Here is a 20,947-nt window from a genome sequence, read left to right as displayed (position 1 = left end):
TAGGAACCACAGTCCTGCTGAAGCTACAGCGGATACCCCTTTTTGCTAGTCAATTCCTCAAAAAAAAAAATATATTCTAAATCCTTCCCTCTTTTATCCCTCGACTATTATTTTCAATCCAAATAACAGACTAACATGTCCACCACTCAAATTAATGTCATATTTCACTGTACTAATTCACCACTAATCCTTTATGGGTTCCAGAGTAGCGTGCTACTTGCCGAAAAAGCACCCCAACCCCTTATCAGGGGTAGCAAGCGCTATATAAAGGCAAACCTTTTTACCTCTTCTACCCCTTCACTATTCTTCTCAATCCAAATAACAGATTAACATATCCATCACTCAAATCGCTTTCATGTTTCACTAGGCTAATTCACCACTAATCCTTTTTGGGTTCCAGAGTAGGGTGCTACCTGCCGAAAAAGCGCTTTGACGCCTCGTCAGGTGTAGTAAGCACTATATCAATGCAAACCTTTTTCCCTCTTCTATCCCTTTGCTATTCTTCTGAATCCAAATTACTGACTAACATATCCACCACTCAAATTACTTTCATATTTCTCTATACTAATTCACCACTAACACTGTATGGGTTCCAGAGTAGCATACTACTCACCGAAAAAGCACTTCAACACCCCATCGGGGTAGCAAGCGCTATATAAATGCAAACCTTTTTACCTCTTATATCCCTCCACTATCCTTCTCAATCCAAATAACTGACTAACATATACACCACTCAAATTATTTTCATATTTTCACTAGACTAATTCACCAATAATCCTTTATGGGTTCTGAAATATCGTGCTACTCGACAAAAAAGTGCTTCAATTCCCATCAAGGGTAGCAAGGGCTATATAACTGCAAACATTTGTCCCTCTTCTATCTCTCCACTATTCTTCTCAACCCAAATAACTGATTAGCATATCCATCACTCAAATCACTTTCATATTTCACTATACTAATTCACCACTAATCCTTTTTGGGTGCCAGAGTAGGGTGCCACTCGCCGAAAAAGCGCTTCAATGCCTCATCAGGGGTAGTAAGAGCTGTTTAAATGCAATTACAATACAATTTATTAGCATGACGTGCAGAACATTGTGTGCACTACCCCTACGTCCACTGGTCAAAGGCACAAAAACACAAGCAAGTGTGCAGCTATTTTCTCTCCTCTTCCATCCATCCTCAAAACAAAACAAGCAACTCGGATTCCCCACTACCCTGACCAACCCAAAAATGAAATACAGCCAAGTCTATTGGCATTCCATCCATACCACCCCACGCCTGCCGCCATCACAGCAGAGAAAGTGCATCACCCATGCACTTTTGATACAATGTGTGTGCCCCCTCCAGACACTCATAACAATTAACAAATGAACATTGTCTTCTGTCTGCACTAGGGACAGGCACGAGGACAGGTTGTCATGCAACTGAGTAAAGAGCTGGGTGTTAATGCTTCGAATCAGCACTGTGTATGTCACTGCCATGAGGGGGGGCGCACCCACAGGATGGAGGGGGCAACTTCAAAGGATCAGCTGTCCCTTTCCCTTCAACCCCTGACACTAGTCTCCTCCCGCTGTCAAGTGCTATTTCTGTTACCTTATATTAAATGAATCTAATTTTTGTTCTGGCTGTGCAAGGCCGACGTGATGAGGCCGAATTTTAGCATAGCTGCGCCTTGGGTTCTTTGTTGGTCACATCTCTCTCTCTCTCTCTCTCTCTCTCTCTCTCACACTTTCTTTCTCTTTCTCTCTATCTTTCTTTCTCTCTTTGTCTCTCTTTCTCTCCTTCTCTTTGTCTCTCTATCTTTCTTTCTCTCTTTGTCTCTCTTTCTCGCCCTCTCTTTGTCTCTTTCCCTTTCTTTCTTTCACTTTCTTTCCTTCTTTCTCTTTCTTTCTCTCTTTCTCTCTCTCTCTCTTCCCTTCTTTCTCTCTCTCTTTCTTTCTCTCTTTGTCTCTCTTTCTATCCCTCTCTTTGTCTCTTTCTTTCTTTCTTTCTTTCTTTCTTTCTCTCTCTCTCTCTTCCCTTCTTTCTCTCTCTCTTTCTTTCTCTCTCTCTCTCTTTCTTTCTTTCTCTTTCTCTCTTTGTCTCTCTTTTTCTCCCTCTATTTGTCTCTTTCTCTCTCTCTCTCTCTCTTTCTCCCTTTCTCTCTATCTCTCTCCTGTTTTCTGTGTTCCATCCGCTGTGCTGCAGTATTTTTTACCCCTGCACATTTGGGGCATTGTTTGTAAATATGCCACAGTCTGTCTGCCCTCCTACCACAGTCAACGCCTGGCTGAATTTTGCACGGTTCACACCTGCACTGTCCAGCGCTTTGAAGCCTAGTCCAGCGGAGTTCACGCTAGAAAAGACCACAAACACATAAATAAACAACCCCACAGTGATTGTGTCTATGATTTGCGAGTGTCTGTGTGTGGATATATGACTTGCCTCTAGCGCTAGAGGGGTAACATCATTCTGTTCTCGGTTTTCATTACTTACAGAGATGCTCTGGGAAGGAAATGTATGTCCTGTTCCCATGCAGTATATAGGTATCCTTAACCAGCTCCCGGGAGGTTGCGTCATTTGTTTACTACAGACCTACCCTGAGTTCATATTGGGGTGATAGGGTCCTGGGTTCATATAATGTGACTGTGCCCTTCAGTAAAGCTGGTTCAGGTTCCCCGCACAGCCCCCCAAGTAAGCTCTGGGCCGATTTTGCCACTTTTCTTAGAAAGGCTGCGCCCAGAATAGTCCTTTAGGGTGCGGCGGACGTATAGACGGTGCTGGCGCGAAGCAGGTGCCTCCCTGGCCCGCCCGAGCGCTATATATGGCGAAGGAATGGCTTCCCATGGTTGCCCCCAAGCTGTCGCCGGCTTGTCCTTACAAGGGCCGGGACGCCCTGGGGTGGCCCTCCAGCGTGGACGGGGCTGGGGCCGGTCAGCTGGCCATGAATGGGCCTGGCACAGGTGCCTTGGACCCTTTCCAAATATGGAGCGTGCCGGCGGGGGGCGTGAGCGCGAGGAGGGCAGCTGGTATATATACCCCGGAGCGTGCCCAGAAGAGCCATCCGTAGCCGTCGCCAAGCCATCCCTCCGGGCCTCATCGCTGCTCCAAGAGCCGGTAAGGGACCGTACCAACACCCAGCAGAGGCTAGTGAGGGAGTGTGGAGGAAAATGTAGCAGGCCAAGGCGAGCCCTTGAGTCCGGGGCTCGACTGAGCCGGGAGACGAGCCCTCTGGACCACGCCGATGGCTCATCTGCCCAGGATCACACATGGTGCCTGATCTACCTTTGCACTCCATGGACCACCTCTGCGGATCTCAGCCTCGCCGGGAACGGCTTGGCACCCTTGGGGTGGACAGACCATGGAGCCCTGGGCTTTTGGAGCTGGACGGTTAGCTGGCACCAGGACTCGAAATAAGGCCCAGTGACAGACCCGGATCCTGCCGGCGGCTGTCACTACTCAGTCGGGCCTGGTGGGTTAGAATGAAGGATTAGGACGAGTAATTGGCTCCGTCGGTCAGCCGAAGGGTGGCACTTTGGAGCACCCCCTCTGCCCTGCACTGCTTCCTGTCAGAGAGGGGCATCTTTTCTTGGTCCGGCCCTTGTGCTGAGAAACAGGCGGATTCCATGGTTTTTCTTAACTTAGCCAAAGGGGCGCCCGATATTTGAGCGGCGGAGGGGCTCGGACTTGTTTAAGGGACTCTCGGGGGAGATTAAATACCAAACTCTCACTGGTGCATAAACGGCTACTGCGCTTTTAAGAATTCCTGTAGCGCGAAGAGGCTTCAGCCCTTCAGAGATATCAGCTCTATTCATAGCAATATTATCTGAAGAGGCAGAGAGAGGCGGGGTGAAAACAGACAGCTAGACGCGGAGGGGTCAAGAAGAGAGGAGAGACGGGGGAAGAGAAGCGAGGGCATAGACCGGGGGAGGGTGGATAGATTTCACAGCGCCAAGGAGCAATGCCGAGAGAGAGAAGGGAGCAGTAAAAGGAGAAGGGTGAACAAGAGAGAGAAGTAACGAAGAAAAGAGGGTGGGGAGGAAAAAAGAGAAAATAAGAGGGGAATGCGAGAGATGTGGTAACGATGAAGCAGAGAGAGAAAGAGAAATATGAAGAAGGAATGCGAAAAGAGAATACGTTGGAGAAAAAGCTGTTGATGATATGAGCGTAGAGCTAACACCAGGCACTAGGAGATAAGGAAAATGAGAAACAAGGGTGCAGTGTAACAAAAATAAATCAACCAAAAATGACTGGAAATGGAATGCAGAATGAGACAGCAAACGAAAAGAAACTAAAGCAAACTAAAGAAAAGAAAAAAGGGAAAAAGAAAATAGAAGCAATAAATAGGCGGCAGGACAAAGAGGCTGGTGCCATCGATCCACGAATAATATCGTTTTCCTCTATAGGAAGTGTGAGTGGTTACCCAGTCTTGTTTTTACTTCTGGTATTTGCAGTTGTGTTTTGCTCGTTATTATTGCAGGACTACAAGTACCAGAATGCAAATGGTCTGAGCGAGCTACTCAGACCTGACATGGGGCAACTTGCAATTTCTCCTGCGACCTGGGAGAATGAGTGCTCACAGGAGCAGGAATGAGAAAGATTGAGCGATATGTGCCCTGGAGCTGCAGTGGAACCTTTGATCTTGGGCGTAGTGGCCAGGATCAAAGGTGCCACTGCTGTCTTGCTATTCAATGGGAAGGGATGTGGGAGCTGAGAGAGTATTTTAGAGCATCAAGTATTTTGAATTATGTTATTTTTTATTCTATAGCTTAACCCCAGGCTGACGTGAGTGCATCTGGTCTGTGGGGAGGTGGCAGGGGTCTGTGGATATGGGTGGATGAGTACTTGCTCTTACAACCACGCCTGCAGAGTACGCTGGGATTCCCGTTAAAGAAATAGCTCTTTGGGTGGGAGGGTAGAGTATTTCTCATATGCTCACTACTGTTGTCCGGGGGAGGGAGTGCTGCTGAAGTAATTGCTAATATACGAAGTTAGGGATGGGCAACCATAGCTTAAAGCGCGCACCCCACTGGCCAGGGCTGAGAGTGTAGCTGAAGTACAAATTACCTTGAAGCGGGATGGTGGTGCGAGCCCTATTGGTCTTACAGTGACATCTGCTGGCTAGGGATGAGAGTGATTCTGAAATAACACCTCCTAGGGAAGGTATTCTGTCATGGATGGTCTCCTGCTGGGCAGCAGGACTGTGAGTCTTGCTGAAACAACACACTGAGCTAGGGAGGGATGGCAAGCACTGATGCTGCAGTGACACCTGCTGGTCAGAGCTGGGAGTACTGCTGAATAACACATTCTATGGGAAAGGTGGGTAGGGAACTGTCAGGGGTGGCCTGCTGGGCAGGAGGACTGGGAGCGCCGCTGAAATAACAATCAGATAGGGAGGGAGTGACAAGCACTGATGTTACAGTGACACCTGCTGGCGAGGGCTGAGAGTGCATCTAAAAGAACGTAGTTCAGTCCTGCTTTCGCAGGGCGGGAGCTAGGAATGGGGGTCTCCTGTTGCCTTCTCACCCTTCTTTCTCCCTCCACAGACACCACAACACCACCACCATGTGCGACGATGAAGAAGTCACCGCCCTCGTGTGCGACAACGGCTCAGGCCTGGTGAAGGCCGGCTTCGCCGGAGATGACGCTCCCCGCGCCGTCTTCCCCTCCATCGTGGGTCGCCCCCGCCACCAGGTAAGTGCCCCGCCTGTTCCCACCTGCTGCGAGGGGGCGTGACGACCGCACATGCCCTTGTGGATCCACCCGAGGCGGTGCCACCACACCACCCCCCACCCAGCTGTCCCCGGTGCAGCTGTCCAGTACTTAGAAGAATTGCTAACCTAAGCACATTCCTCCCAGACCCCCGGCCTGCGACAGGCAGTCGCGGCCAGATCATTTACCAGCTTAATTCGAAGCCCCCACTGCCTACACTCCCCCTCCACTACCCCACCTGCCCTCCTGGAAACATTTTTAGCTCCCTCGTTAATTCGACAGCCGCCCATCCCGTATGGCACTTTTAAAAATAACTACATGCGGGGCTTTTTAGTGTCTGCCAACGCACTTAGCCATCTCACTGAGCCTGACACACCATGTCCCCTTTAAAGCCCCTCGCCACATCACATCCAAGAATGGCAGAGAGATGCCACCCCATTGCTGCTCCTGTACCCCAAAGCCTCTTGCTCGTTTCTCCCAAATTTATAGAGTCCACCTTACAGGTCGTAGACACCCCATAAATGTCCCACCTTATTGCACCCCAGAAAAACGAAACGCCCATTTCCCTACATTTGCATCCCGATGTGACCCAGCCAATCACTCTCATATATGTACAGGGCGCCTTAGCCCATCACTACCCTAGCCAAACCTTCGAGCACCCCGTGAAGACGACCCTCACCCCAATAGGGCAGATTAACCCTCCTTAATACATCAGAGGACTCCCTCCCCCCTTACAGTGCCTAGGGCAGACAATCATCGTCCACCCCCTCCCTTTACTACATCTCACGATGGCAGGGCCGCTCTCTCTGTCGCGGGTTAACCGAGCCCCCTTGTTTCCCCCCTGCAGGGTGTCATGGTGGGTATGGGTCAGAAGGACTCATACGTTGGGGACGAGGCTCAGAGCAAGAGGGGCATCCTGACCCTGAAGTACCCCATCGAGCACGGCATCATCACCAACTGGGACGACATGGAGAAGATCTGGCACCACACCTTCTACAACGAGCTCCGCGTGGCCCCCGAGGAGCACCCCACCCTGCTCACAGAGGCCCCCCTGAATCCCAAGGCCAATCGTGAGAAGATGACCCAGATCATGTTTGAGACCTTCAACGTCCCCGCCATGTATGTGGCCATCCAGGCTGTGCTGTCCCTGTACGCCTCCGGCCGTACCACCGGTAAGAGCTCACCCCCCCCCCCCCCTTCTCTTCTCACCCCCTCAGTGCGTCACAGACTCCCCGCAGTATCCAGGGGCCCCTGGCTCATCACCCCTCTCTCCTCCCGAACGTAGGCTACCATTGCACTGTTAACCCCGCCAAACCATTGGAAGGTCTTAAAATGGCCGCCTGGCCCTGAGAAGTTTGTGACTGCTGCTGGGCTCTCCACTGCCCTAAGCTGACAGCCCAGCCCATGGGAGGTCGTGTATGTCCATCAGGCCTGCAAGGTACTGTGATGGCTGCCTGGCCCTGTGAGATGTTTTGAGGACCTCCTAATCTCTCTGCTGTCCTGTGATGGCTTCCTACGTATGGGGGATCTTGTGATGGCCCTTGACCACTGTCATTTTGTAGTACCCAGGTTTTCTAGGCTGAGTCACTTAGATCCCTTGCCAACTGTTTATCCCCACGGTAGCAACCGCGGCCCACAATGTCTTGCTATGCTGGGTCTGTGTGCTGTCCGTTATTGACTCTATCCCCAGAGAAATATTGTGAAGGCTCCTTACCCTTTGCAGTCTTGTGGTAGGTTATCTGGTCCTGTGAGGTGTTGTGATGGCACATTGAGGCCCTCTGCCATTACTCGATGTCATGCTAGCCCCGAGATGGCCCCAGGGCTCTCACAGTCCCGAATGGACTGATTTGTCCCTGAGAGGTCTTTTGTTGCCCACCCGGTTCTGTGCTAGTTGGACAGCTGTATGTGTCTTCCAGGTGTTGTGATGGCCGCCTGCTCCTTTGAACTGTTGAAATTGCTATTCTGAGGTATTCTGGTGGTGGCCTGCCCTGTGGTAGCCACTACCTCCCTGTAAGGTCTTTTGGTAGCTGGCTGCGCCCCAGGATGTCCAGTGGTGACCCACCCCTACACCCAGAGGTGCTGGTGATGGCCCGCTGGGCTTTCACCTGCTCTGTGAGTACTGTTTATTCCAAGAGGTCACGTGATAACCGACGCTCTGTGCTCCTCCCCTCAGGTATCGTTCTGGACTCCGGTGATGGCGTCACCCACAACGTGCCCATCTATGAAGGTTACGCCCTCCCCCACGCCATCATGCGCCTGGATCTGGCCGGCCGGGACCTGACTGACTACCTGATGAAGATCCTGACAGAGCGTGGCTACTCCTTCGTGACCACAGGTGAGGACATCCGGGGCTTCGGAGGGACCTCGGTGGGAGGGAGGGCTGACAGAGGGAGCTCTGTACCAACAGGGGGAGGGAGGGGTCAGAGGGAGCTTTGTGCATCTTACGGGGGAGGGGGGACTGAGAGGGTGAGCCCCGGAGAGCAGGGTTAACTTTGCACTTTCAGAGGGATGACAGAGGGAACTCTGTACCTACAGAAGAACTGAGGGCTCATGGGGGGGGGGGGGGGCAGAGGGAGCTTTGCACCATCAGGGGGTTGGATGACTGAAAGGATGAGACCCCAGGGGCAGAAAGAACTTTTCACTGTCAGAAGGAACTCTGTACCCACAGAGGGATGGATGGCTCTTGGGGAGGAGTGGGGGGAGGGGAGCTTCTCACTTTCCGGGGATGGAGTACTGAAAGGGTGAGTCCCAAGGGGCAGAGGGAACTCTACACTTTCAGAGGGATGACAGAGGGAACGTTGCACCTTCACGGGGTTGGATGACTATAAGGATGAGACCCAAGGGGCAGAAAGAACTCTTCACTGTCAGAAGGAACTCTGTACCCACAGAGGGATGGATGGCTCTTGGGGAGGAGTGGGGGGAGGGGAGCTTCTCACTTTCCGGGGATGGAGTACTGAAAGGGTGAGTCCCAAGGGGCAGAGAGAACTTTACACTTTCAGAGGGATGACAGAGGGAACTCTGTACCTACAGAGTGATGGGGGAGGGGGGGACTCAGAGGGAGCTTTGCACCTTCAGGAGGGTGGAGGACTTAAAAGGTGAGCCCCAGGGGACAGAGAGAACTCTACACTTTCAGAGCGGGCGGGGTCCAACAGACGGGACTCTGTACCTACAGAGGTATGACAAAAGGAACACTGTTCCTACGAGGGAGGGATAGCAGGGTACCAGAGAGAGCCCTGCACTCTCAGAGGGACGAAAGACTAAGATGGTGGATCTCGGGGGACAGAGGAACTAAACATTGTCCGAGAGATGAGGGACTAACAGAGGGAGCTCAGTACCTGCAAGGGATGGAGGGCGAACCCCTGGGGGCCAGAGGGAGCTCTGCACTTTCAGAGGAACTACACAAGGAGGTGCTTGAGGCAAGGGAAGGCAAGGTGGAGATTCTGAGATGGAGGGCGTTAAGGAGGGGACTGGGCGAGGGAGGAAGGTGCCACCGAGGCTGAGTGCACGAACCAACTGTCCAACTCCTCTCCCTCAGCCGAGCGTGAGATCGTGCGTGACATCAAGGAAAAGCTGTGCTACGTGGCTCTGGACTTCGAGAATGAGATGGCGACCGCCGCCTCCTCCTCCTCCCTGGAGAAGAGCTACGAGCTGCCCGACGGCCAGGTCATCACCATCGGCAACGAGCGCTTCCGCTGCCCCGAGACCCTCTTCCAGCCTTCCTTCATCGGTGAGTGTACACCAGGGGGCGCTCTTACTCCACACCCTCCACCCATGGCACCAGACCCTCTCACAGCCTTCCTTCATTAGTAGGAGAACACACCGGGGGTGCCCTTACTCCACCCCCCACACACACCCTCCACCCATGAGGCCACCAGACCCTCTCACAGCCCTCCTTCATCGGTGAGTGGACACCAGGGGGCGCCCTTACTGCAACAACCCCCCCCACACACACACACACGCCCTCCGCCCATGAGGCCACCAGACCCTCTTCCAGCCCTCCTTCATCGGTGAGTGTACACCAGGGGGCGCTCTTACTTCACCCCCCACACACGCCCTCCACCCATGAGGCCACCAGACCCTCTCACAGCCTTCCTTCATCGGTGAGTGGACACCAGGGGGCGCTCTTACTTCACCCCCCACACACGCCCTCCACCCATGAGGCCACCAGACCCTCTCACAGCCTTCCTTCATCGGTGAGTGGACACCAGGGGGCGCTCTTACTTCACCCCCCACACACGCCCTCCACCCATGAGGCCACCAGACCCTCTCACAGCCTTCCTTCATCGGTGAGTGGACACCAGGGGGCGCTCTTACTTCACCCCCCACACACGCCCTCCACCCATGAGGCCACCAGACCCTCTCACAGCCTTCCTTCATCGGTGAGTGTACACCAGGGGGCGCTCTTACTTCACCCCCCACACACGCCCTCCACCCATGAGGCCACCAGGCCCTCTTCCAGCCTTCCTTCATAAGTAAGCATACACCAGGGGCGCTCTTACTCCAACAACTCCCCCCCCCCCCCCACACCTCCCATGATGCCACCAGACCCTCTCCTGGCCTTCCTTAATTGGTAAGTGTACACCAGGGGGCGCTGTTACAACAACACCCTCCTGCTTAAGATGTTACCATACCCTCTCCCTGTCTTACTTTCTTAGTGAGCATACACCAGGGAGGCGCTCTTACTCCACCCCCCACACACCTTCCCTTAGTAAATCCATATAAGGCAAAGTTCTGAACCAGAGCCCCCTCTGATGCCACCTGACCTCAGCTGCAGGGTTGTCTGTCCTTTTCTCTCCAGCCTCCATAGAGATGCCTGCTTCCCCCTCCTCATCACTGGTTTACTATTCCCTAACTCCCAGCATGCCCCACGTCCACTTTTACAAAGGAAGATTCCAAAACTCTGGTCATGACTAGAATCTCTCCGGAAGGCGCGCTCTATGTCCCTTATAAGAGGTCCAACACCCTTCACCCCGTTACTAATATAAAGGTGCACTTTCGCCGTAGCTCATCAAGAAGAGCCCTCCACGCCCACCTGGCCACCTCTGCCCAGGGTTCTATCTAGTAAGGTGCAGCCTAGACTGCCACTTGGGTCACCCATGCCCCTACACGCACAGTCCCTCTGTAAAGTTGTACATACTCCCTCACAGTCATTCACAGTCCTGGCGGAGTCCAGCCTAGAGCCCACAGCCTGACCCATGATCTGGAGCCATGTGTGTGTGTGTGTGTACACGCTTGACCCACCCTCCTGACATGTACACTCTCTTCCCCCCAGGAATGGAATCTGCCGGCATCCATGAGACCACCTACAACTCCATCATGAAGTGCGACATTGACATCCGCAAGGACCTGTATGCCAACAATGTCCTGTCCGGTGGTACCACCATGTACCCTGGTATTGCTGATAGGATGCAGAAGGAAATCACTGCCCTGGCCCCCAGCACCATGAAGATTAAGGTAAGCAGAACTCTACACTCCCAATAAGACCAGAAAAGGACTTGTCTCCCATCAGAGCTTAGCCTGTAGATTTTAAGGCGGTCATCAGTATTACAGGCCCTCTCCCATCCTTTCATGGGCTATCCTTGGTGGATAGGCCGACAATTTGAGGAAGTTTTGGGGAACTTTTCCAGGTCATGTCAAGCCCAGGTAGGCAGAGACAGAAATTGACTAGTGGCCACATTCCAAAATAGTTTGCCACCATTTCAGATGGGTAGGTGTATTAAAATCTTTTTATTTCCATATATTGCATATGCAAACTTTATAATGAGTAACCATAATACAACTCATCCAATAACATTTTATGAACTTATGAAAAAATATATTGACAACAATTTAAAATTATTATTTGGACCGCTTTAAGAGTAAATTAGACATAATTTCTGCTTCCAAGTTATTCTTCTGGGCTGTCACAGGCCTTAAGGACATTACAGTATTTGTATCTGTATACGGGAGATTCAGGTCACTGATACTCGGAGCCATTTTGCAGGGGCTCATTTGAAGAGGTCAACCCGTATGCCCATGTCTGTGACTAGTGCTTCCATATAAGACTGGCCCATTGAGAGTTCAAGAAAAGCCAGGCTTGTCCAAACTTTCTAAAATGCACTTTCCTGGCGGGGATGCCCACTTCCGGATGGGGACATGTGTTGAACTCTCCCTACCTTGGTCTTGCTTCGATGTCGCTTGTGTAACATGTCCCCCATTTCTCCTCTTCTCTCTCTAGATCATTGCTCCCCCAGAGCGTAAGTACTCCGTCTGGATCGGTGGCTCCATCTTGGCCTCCCTGTCCACCTTCCAGCAGATGTGGATCAGCAAGCAGGAATACGATGAGGCAGGCCCCTCCATCGTCCACAGGAAGTGCTTCTAAGGAGGTTGCCCCCCTACTCACTACGACCACCTTCTGCTCCCGACCCTTTACCATCTCCAAGGAGTTTACCGGGAGCCCTGCTCCGTCTCAGGCAGCTACACACCCCTCCCTCCCACCCACGCACCACCAACACCGGTGCCAAAGCAACAACCAAGATGGCGCCCGCGGCGCCGAGCCGCCTCCCTGGATGAGATGCAAGCTTGTTGTGGTGTCCCTTTACTCAAGACCACAGATGGACATGGCCCAGTCTCTACCCTACTGCCTTCCACCGGGATTGGACGGCTTCGAAAAACGATGGCATTTTTTTGTTTCTGGAACTTTTTATTATTTATGAAAAATTAAATGTTCTCCGTACAATAAAAAAAGTAAAAAAAAACAAAAACTGTATTGTGTTTGAGAAGCCGAGGGGCAACAAGGAGGGCAACAAGGAGGGAGGTGGGTGGGGAGGTGGAAAGGTGGAAGCAGCCCTTCTATATATGCAGGCATTGTGGAGAAGTGTGGCTCAATGGTTAGAGCACCCGGGACCAGGGTTCAATTCCCGCCTGGCGGATCTCGGGCTCAATTTCCTTGGACCTGATAATTCTCGCCTCTGTGCCTATTCTAATCATGGGTCCCACTCTGCAACTCTGGGCAATAGCTTGCTTAATCTCCACAAAGGTCCCAACAACGCTAGGATGCCTGGCTTCACCTTGGGGTGCCTAGGAGTGGGCACTTCACAGGGAAAAGCCAGGAAGGGTTCCACAGCGGTATGCGTACAAGCGCCGAGATGCCTCATGGGTGATTCGTGCGCTATACAAGTACTACACATTTACATTTACATTGCCAGGAAGAAGCCACCCGCAAACACATCTACCAAGGGGCCACTTGACCCAGCCTCTGAGACTCACTTGGTCACCCATCACCCGACTGCTGCACACCCAAAGTATCCTATTTCATACTGCCAAGCCAACATACACATTTGCATTTGCAGTACAATACCCATTCAGCCTGATAAAGTATGCACTGCACAAAGAAGTATGTAGCTAAGCTAAAATGCAACCACACACTAACAGCATACACCTACTTCCCCAAGTGCGCAAAGTCAACTTTCCTGTGCTGAGCACAGAACCAACAAGCATTGGCATAGCCAATAGGTCTAGCTTTTGGGACCGTCTAAGTATTTAGTTATGCAGCACAATATCCTTGGTGCAACAACATCAACTGTTGCGTGGCTAAACACTTATAAGGTCCCAAAGGCGAGACCTATTGGCTATGCCAATGCTTGTTATTTTTTGTTCTTGGGGGAAACCGGGCTAGTGTCAGGCGGGTCAAGGGTGAGTGGCAGGGAGGTGAGGAGTGAATGCCAGGAGGGACAAGGGTGACTCTCAGGCCATGGGTGTGAAGGGTGTGTGCCAGAGAGGTGAGGAGGGAGTGCCAGGCAGATGAGACGTAAGTGTCAGGAGGGTCAAGGGTGAGTGCCAGGGAGGGGAATGGTGAGTGCCGGGGAGGGGAAGGGTGAGTGCCGAGAAGGGGAAGTATGAGTGCCAGGGGTGAGGGGTAGCTGCCAGGCCAGGGGGTGATGGGCTAGTGCCACGGAGGTGAAGGTTGAGTGCCAGATCAGGGAAATGAAGGGTGAGTGCCAGGGAGATGAAGGTTGAGTGCCATGGAGGTGAAACATAAGAGTCAGGAGGGTCAAGGGTGAGTTCCAGGGAGGGGAAGGGTGAGTGCAAGGGGTGAAGGTAAGCTGCCAGGCCAGGGGGATGAAGGGCTAGTGCCATGGAGGTGAAGGGTGAGTGCCAAGGGGGAGAGTAGTGAATGCCAGGAGGGACATGGGTAAGTGTCAGGGAGGTGAAGGATATGTGCCAGGGAGGGGAAGTATGAGTACCAGGAGGGTCGAGGGTGAGTGTCAGGGAGGTGACAGTTGAGTGTCACAGAGAGTCAATGCTGAGTGCCAGAGAGGGAGAAGGGTGAGTGCCAGGTGCGAGGAGTGACTGCCAGGCCTGAGGTGTGAAGGGTGAGTGCCAGGGAGGTTAGGGGTGAGTGACAGACTGCAAACAGTAGTGAGCTGGGGTCTAGAAGGAGGTGCGGAGATCATCACCCGGTGTGTGCCAGGCTGGGATGCACCAGTGCCAGGCCAGATTTGGGTGGATTCAAGAATCTCTCAAAGGCAGGTGCCAGGTCACTCGTAACCTTAGTACAGGAGTGGGGTGCGCAGGAGAGAGTAACATCCACAAACAAGAAACTATTCAAAATCCTGAAAACTCCACTTTATGGTCTTGCAACCTTATGTGGAAAATAATTAGCAAATGAATGGGCTTCCGTAGCGGACTTGCAGCTTGTTACAGCAACTTATTGAGATAAAGTTTGCATTGCAAATAAGCCAAAGCTAACACAATTTGAACTAGTAACGGTAAGATTCGCAATGAACTAGAGACAAGTTAAAAAAGCACCCCAGTATTGAACTGAGGATACAGAATAATAAAAATGGGGGCAATATTGGTCTCCTTTTCACAGCTGACAGCCAAAAAAACAGGGTGTTGTGGAGGACTCAGATTCTGGTGGAATCAGAATTTTTAAAAGAGTAATTTTTTCCTAAAACTTTTTTTTTTAAACAACTCTTTTGGACACACTAGCCTATAGTGCCATGCAAGTGCCACTACCCTTCTCCTAAGACACCACCTCTGTGAAACAAACCGATTAGAATAACTGTTTGCTGTTTAAAACTAAGTGGGGCACGAATGCAGTTTAGCATTCTGGTTATTGCTTGAAGGAAGGATAAGAAACCTGCTTACCTTTGTCTGTACTGCTGATACCTATGTGGATCGGAGAAAATTCATGGAGTGGTATGGTTGACAGGAGACGTGCAGGCTGCTTAAATATTGTAGAGATTGGATAGTCAAGCACTAGGAAACTAGAGTGAATGCTGAATAAAACTAGAAACGCGAACACTTTCACGGCGAATACGGCCGTGAAAGTGAATCTGATCACGTGAAAGTGAAAGTGATCGCGATCGCGCTACCTGGCTGAGAGGAGGCTGATAGGCAGTGAGTGGTTGGGGGCGGGGGTGTGTGTGTGTGTGGTTGTGTGTGGTTGTGTGGTTGTGTGTGGTTGTGTGTGTGGTTGTGTGTGTGTGGTTGTGGGTGTGGTTGTGGGTGTGTGGTTGGGTGTGGCTGTGTTTGTGGGTGTGGTTGAGTGTGTGGTTGTGGGTGTGGTTGTGTGTGTGGTTGTGAGTGTGGGTGTGGTTGTGGGTGTGGTTGTGCTGTTGTGTGTGGTTGTGGTTGTGTGTGTGGTTGTGTGTGTGGTTGTGTGTGCGTGTGTGGTTGTGTGTGTGGTTGCGTGTGTGTAGTTGTGTGTGTGTGGTTGTGCGTGTGTGTGGTTGGTTGTGTGTGTGTGTGGTTGTGGGTGTGTGGTTGGGTGTGGCTGTTTGTGGGTGTGGTTGAGTGAGTGGTTGTGGGTGTGGTTGTGTGTGTGGTTGTGAGTGTGGGTGTGGTTGTGGGTGTGGTTGTGTGGTTGTGTGTGGTTGTGGTTGTGTGTGTGGTTGTGTGTGTGGTTGTGTGTGCGTGTGTGGTTGTGTGTGTGTGGTTGTGTGTGTGTGGTTGTGTGTGTGTGTTTCTGAGTGGTTGTGTGTGGGTGTGGTTCTGTGTGTGGTTGTGTGGGTGTGTGTGTGGTTGTGTGTGTGGTTGTGGTTGTGTGTGTGTGTGGTTGTGTGTGTGTGTGTGTTTGTGTGTGTCGTTGTGCATGTGTGTTTGGTTGTGTGTATGTGTGGTTGTGTGTATGTGGTTGTGTGTGTGTGTGTGGTTGTGTGTGTGGTTGTGCATGTGGTTGTGTGTGGTTGTTGTTGTGTTTGGTTGTGTGTGTGGTTGTGTGTGAGTATGGCTGTGGTTGTGTGTGTGTCGTTGTGGTTGTGTGTGTTTGGTTGGTTGTGTGTGTGTGTGAGTGTGGTTGTGGTTGTGTGTGTGTGTGGCTGTGGTTGTGTGTGTGTGTGGTTGTGGTTGTGTGTGTGTTTGGTTGTGTGTGTGAGTGTGGTTGTGTGTGGTTGTGTGTGTGTGGTTGTGGTTGTGTGTGTGGTTGTGGTTGTGTGTGTGGTTGTGTGTGTGTGTGTGGCGGTGTAAGGTTGTGTGTATGGTTGTGGGTGTGGTTGTGTGTGGTTGTGTGTGTGTGGTTCTGTGTGTGGTTGTGTGTGTGTGGTTGTGTGTGTGGTTGTGGTTTGTGTGTGTGTGGTTGTGTTTGTGGTTGTGTCTGTGTGTGGTTGTGGATGTGTGTGTGGTTGTGTGTGTGTGGTTGTGTGTATGGTTGTGTGTGTGGTTGTGTGTGTGGTTGTGGGTGTAGTTTTGGTTGTGTGTGTGGTTGTGTGCATGCTTGTGTGGTTGTGTGTTTGGTCGTGTGTATGTGTGGTTGTGTGTGTGTGGTTGTGTGTGTAGTTGTGTGTGTGTGGTTGTGTGTGTATGTGTGGTTGTGTGTGTGGTTGTGTGTGTGTGGTTGTGTGTGTGGTTGTGTGTGTGTGTGTGGTTGTGTGTGTGGTTGTGGTTGTGTTTGTGTGTGTGGTTGTGTGTATGGTTGTGTGTGGTTGTGTGTGTGTGGTTGTGGGTGTAGTTGTGTATGTGGTTGTGCGTGTGTGGTTGGGTGGTTGGGTGTGGTTGTGGTTTGGTGTGGTTGTGTGTGTGTGTGTGGTTGTGTGTGGTTGTGTGTGTGTGGTTGTGTGTGTGGTTGTGGTTGTGTTTGTGTGTGTGGTTGTGTGTGTGGTTGGGTGTGGTTGTGTGGGTATGTGTGGTTGTGTGTGTGTGGTTGTGTGTGTGTGGTTGTGTGCGTGGTTGTGTGTGTGGTTGTGGGTGTAGTTGTGTATGTGGTTGTGTGTGGGTGGTTGGGTGTGGTTTGGTGTGGGTGGGTGTGTGTGGTTGTGTGTGTGGTGTGTGTATGGTTGTGTGTGTGGTTGTAGATGTGGTTGTGGATGTGGTTGTGGGTGTGGTTGTGTGTGTGATTGTGTGCGTGTGGTTGGGTGTGGTTGTGGTTGGGTATGGTTGTGTGTAAGACGGTACAAGTGAAAGCGCTTGTAAGATACAAGACGGCAAAAGTGAAAGTACTTGTAAGCAGAACTAACTCCAGACGCGGAGGGAGGGGCGGAGGCAGGGAGCAAGCAAGAGGAAAGACAGATGGCGCTGAAGGCTCGCGGTTTGAGCTTGCACGCTCGCGTGAACGCAAGCTTGTCGCCAGGCAGCAGCACTTTGAAAACTCACCTACTGACTCAGCGAGACCTAAAAAAGCCACTAAGTGCTAAAATAATCATATAAACCAAAATCACACTATACAAATAAGCAATACTTTTACTCACAGCACTAACTCCCTAGCCCTAATGTACTATATCAATCCCTCAGGCACGCAGGAGAAATCAACAATTTCATGAATAGAAAGAGGACACACCTACACATATTTAAAAGCAGGAATCAACATCCCCCATGCACTAAACCTCTACATGCAGCACAATCCAGCACCCCTACACACAATCACAACTCCTACATGCAGGACATACTAATAGTTCAAAACAAATAAATGCAAAACCCCATACACCCTTAATACAAGAGCTACTTCCCTGAAGCTTTTATGCAAAAAACACAACATAGTTGCCCGCCACCTCAACAGGAACGTACAGCCTACTATGCAAAAACAAAACACATTTACAAAATAGTGTAAAGTAACAACTCCTTCACGCATACCACACTTCTAAAACACCACAGAAAACCTCTTACATAATCTCCCACACAGAATGAAGGAGCAGCCTTTAGACACAAATACGACACCATAACACACAAACCAGGAACCAATAGCCGCGTGCACAACACAAACAAGACCCTAAATACAGGACAGACAAACAATCACTTATTCTCACAAAAAAGACCCAACAGTCCTCCGCACAGCACAAAATACCTCAACAAAAGCAAAAACCAACGACCTTTACTTGCAATCATGTTCCCCTGCAAATAAACAACCCAAACTGTTACAAACACAAAGACAATACACATACAAATACAATACAAACAAACTGCAAAAGTACATCACTTATGCAGACTGCACAAAACAACAACCCCTACACACAAACTCATCAATCCTATAAAACAAAAACCATGAGCCCCAGGGACAAGACACAACTCAAGTACACACAGCACAATATATGAAGCATTCACAAGACACAGGACCCTACACGCAAAAACCAAAAGTCCCCTTGTGCACAAACATAACACCATCACATTTCAATACAAGCCGGCATCTTTCTATACCCAAATCACTACTCATATAGCATCACCAGACCATACACGTGTCCTGTGCCTAATTTGTAAGAAGCTAAGTGCCAGGGCCGCCAGGAAGCTATTGTGGCTTACACCACCAATTGCCCCTGCTAGTGATGCCAACACAACTACTAATCATCACGCTCCTATAAGTGTGACAGTTCTAACTAATCCAGGCCCCAAAAGCTATATGAATTGCTTGGGGGGAAGCGGGGGGGGGGGGGGCGGTATTACAACATTTTAATGTAAATTAAATTAATAAACAAATGTTGATGTGCTCATCACTAAATTATTCAAACAGCACCACAATGTGGAAGACTGTCTTAAGTGTCGGTGCTGACAATTAAGTGCCGGTGCTGAGCACCAGAAACCACAGGCTCAAATTAAGCACTGCATTTGCCCTTGTAGGCCTGGGCCACTGGTGACAGCTCCAATCCATACCCTCACCTGGCTCTACAAGACAAATCAGATGGTGGTAGACAGCTTTCAGTAAATTATTTTCAAGACAGAACACCGCCACCCAGAAGAGGGACATGTTGGAGCGGAACTGCTGCACCAAAACCTAATACCCATCCCATGACCATTTCCAGAGGGATTGTAAAGCTTCACAGACTTTGCATGTCTATGAAGGCCGAGGCACCACTTTATCATCAGTTACTTGGGTCTCTTCAGTGGAAAGTTCTCCCAATCCATATCAAGGCCACCCCTTCCCCAAGAAAATGTAAAACACACCTTTTGTTGAGCACTAACCCTAAACCTCTCACTCATACCACTATCATAGTCAGTATGTAACTAATGAATTATACATACAGCTCCATTATTTTCAAGGCGCCTCGATGCGTAACAACAACTTGAAGCCGAGCAATGGACAACCATGCATCCCAGGAGAACAAACAAAGATCAATGTGTGTCAACACAAGCATCCGTTCCCTTAGTGCTCCAGTCAGGTCCACAACAGAAGCTAGCTGGCCACCACCCAGTTTAATCCTTCATTAAACCAAAGAGTTGTCTATTCCAACCTTGCTCGGCACAGTCCAAGAGACCACATCTCTAAACAATAGAAAAACCAGCACAACACGAAACATAGCACAATACACTATCAACAAACCCTTTAACTCTGCTGCACGAGGAACCATGAAGGCCACCGGTTTTCTCTAGTGCTTTGAGACCACACATATTGTGGAAATGCCCTACACAGGTGCACCTAACATACCATCAGTGTGACTTCTGTCGTGTGTATAATAGTCTCACACCCTCTTCTATCATCAACACATCTTTGTGTTGTTCCATCTGCTTTGGAAAGGATCCGATGTGTTGTCTGAACGTAGCAATTGCACAGCACTTCCTTTAGCAGAGCGGACTATTAAAAAAATCAAGTAATACATTGTTAAGTTTCCAGATGAAGCTGCCTTGCATCTCAAGTGATCTGCCGCTGTGCAATAATCCAATTTCAGAATTCTTCTCAAATTAAGGCAGACTGAAGAGCCGCCATGCTGGCACGCCTCCTTTGGCACCTGCCATCTAAAGAATTAATTCGCTGAAAGAGACAAGGAATCATGGGAAATACAGAGCCAGACCTGGAGGCAGAAACATCTCTATTTATTTTGAAGTCCAATAATTGAATATTGAGGGCCTTATTTATGAAGCCTTGTTACAGTTTTGGGTTTCCGTTGCGTCACTTTTTGTGATGCATCGGCAGAATAAAACCTGCCTCCTGTTGCACCTTATTTACAAAGTGACGCATCTAAATAGATGCGTCACTTTGTAAACCCCAGCGCTATATTATACGTGCGTCAGGTATAATGTATGAGGGGTGGGCGTTCCCACTTAAGTAAGCCTTGTAGAAGTGATGCAGTGAAATCTCCGAGATTTCACTGCGCCATTTCTAGGGTGCAAATGCGTCAATATCTTACGCCTGCCTCACAGCAGGCATAAGACTGACGCAGGCCTTTTGGTGACACACTCCAGCAATGCCCCACTTTTGCGCCTACAGATACGTCAGAAATACTGACGTACCTGTAATTCCTTGCAACACAATGCCTCAATACAGTAAATATGACGCATCCATTTTGTCGCAAGGCGGGTGCACCGAGAAGTGACGCATTGCTGCTTTCACGCAGCGAAGCATTACTTCTCATAAATGAGGCCCTCAGTTTTTTTAAAAACATGGCATTGTTTGGGTATCCTGTAGGAGTTGTACATGATTGAAGCCGGAACTCGTCAAGTCATAATATAACCAAGAAACAATAGCAAATGTCCCCGCAATTTGGAATTGGGGGGGGAAACTATTTTTCACATTCAGTGTAAAGTGACTGACTTTATTGACTGGCTTTGTCATATTGTAAAATCTAAGGTTCACTTCCAGCTGGCTAACTGGTTGGGGATATAAATAACTCAAAAAGGCTTAAAGTAAAAAAAGTTCCTTTGTTCGACAAAGTGATTTTGAAACACATGTCAGACATTTTCCCAGATCCCACTGCAATGGGCAATCAGTGCCAGCCCGAAAAGAGACAATGAAGGTGTTCCTTACTAAGAAGATGTTTGGTACTAGGAATGCAGAGAAGAAATTGGTACTCTGGTGGGTTGGTGGCAGATATAGTATAGCGATTGACAGTGCATGAGGTATTGGATAATA

General features: G+C 50.1%; 1 protein-coding gene across 1 annotated transcript; it reads left to right on the top strand.

Moving 5' to 3' along the window:
* The first annotated feature begins 2,944 nt into the window (after nucleotides 1-2,944).
* On the top strand, nucleotides 2,945-12,434 carry LOC144781606 (actin, alpha cardiac muscle 1). The gene is made up of 7 exons (XM_078660546.1): nucleotides 2,945-3,096; nucleotides 5,526-5,673; nucleotides 6,539-6,863; nucleotides 7,865-8,026; nucleotides 9,227-9,418; nucleotides 10,964-11,145; nucleotides 11,909-12,434. Exons 2-7 carry the CDS (start codon nucleotides 5,545-5,547, stop codon nucleotides 12,050-12,052), a joined length of 1,134 nt encoding a protein of 377 aa, XP_078516672.1. The 5' UTR covers nucleotides 2,945-3,096; nucleotides 5,526-5,544; the 3' UTR covers nucleotides 12,053-12,434.
* Nucleotides 12,435-20,947: the final 8,513 nt, after the last annotated feature.

This window comes from Lissotriton helveticus, chromosome 9 (genome assembly GCF_964261635.1).
Source record: "Lissotriton helveticus chromosome 9, aLisHel1.1, whole genome shotgun sequence".
Classification (NCBI taxonomy): Eukaryota; Metazoa; Chordata; class Amphibia; order Caudata; family Salamandridae; genus Lissotriton; species Lissotriton helveticus.
Note: the sequence above shows the minus strand (reverse complement) of the source record. Positions and strands in the feature narration are given on the sequence as shown.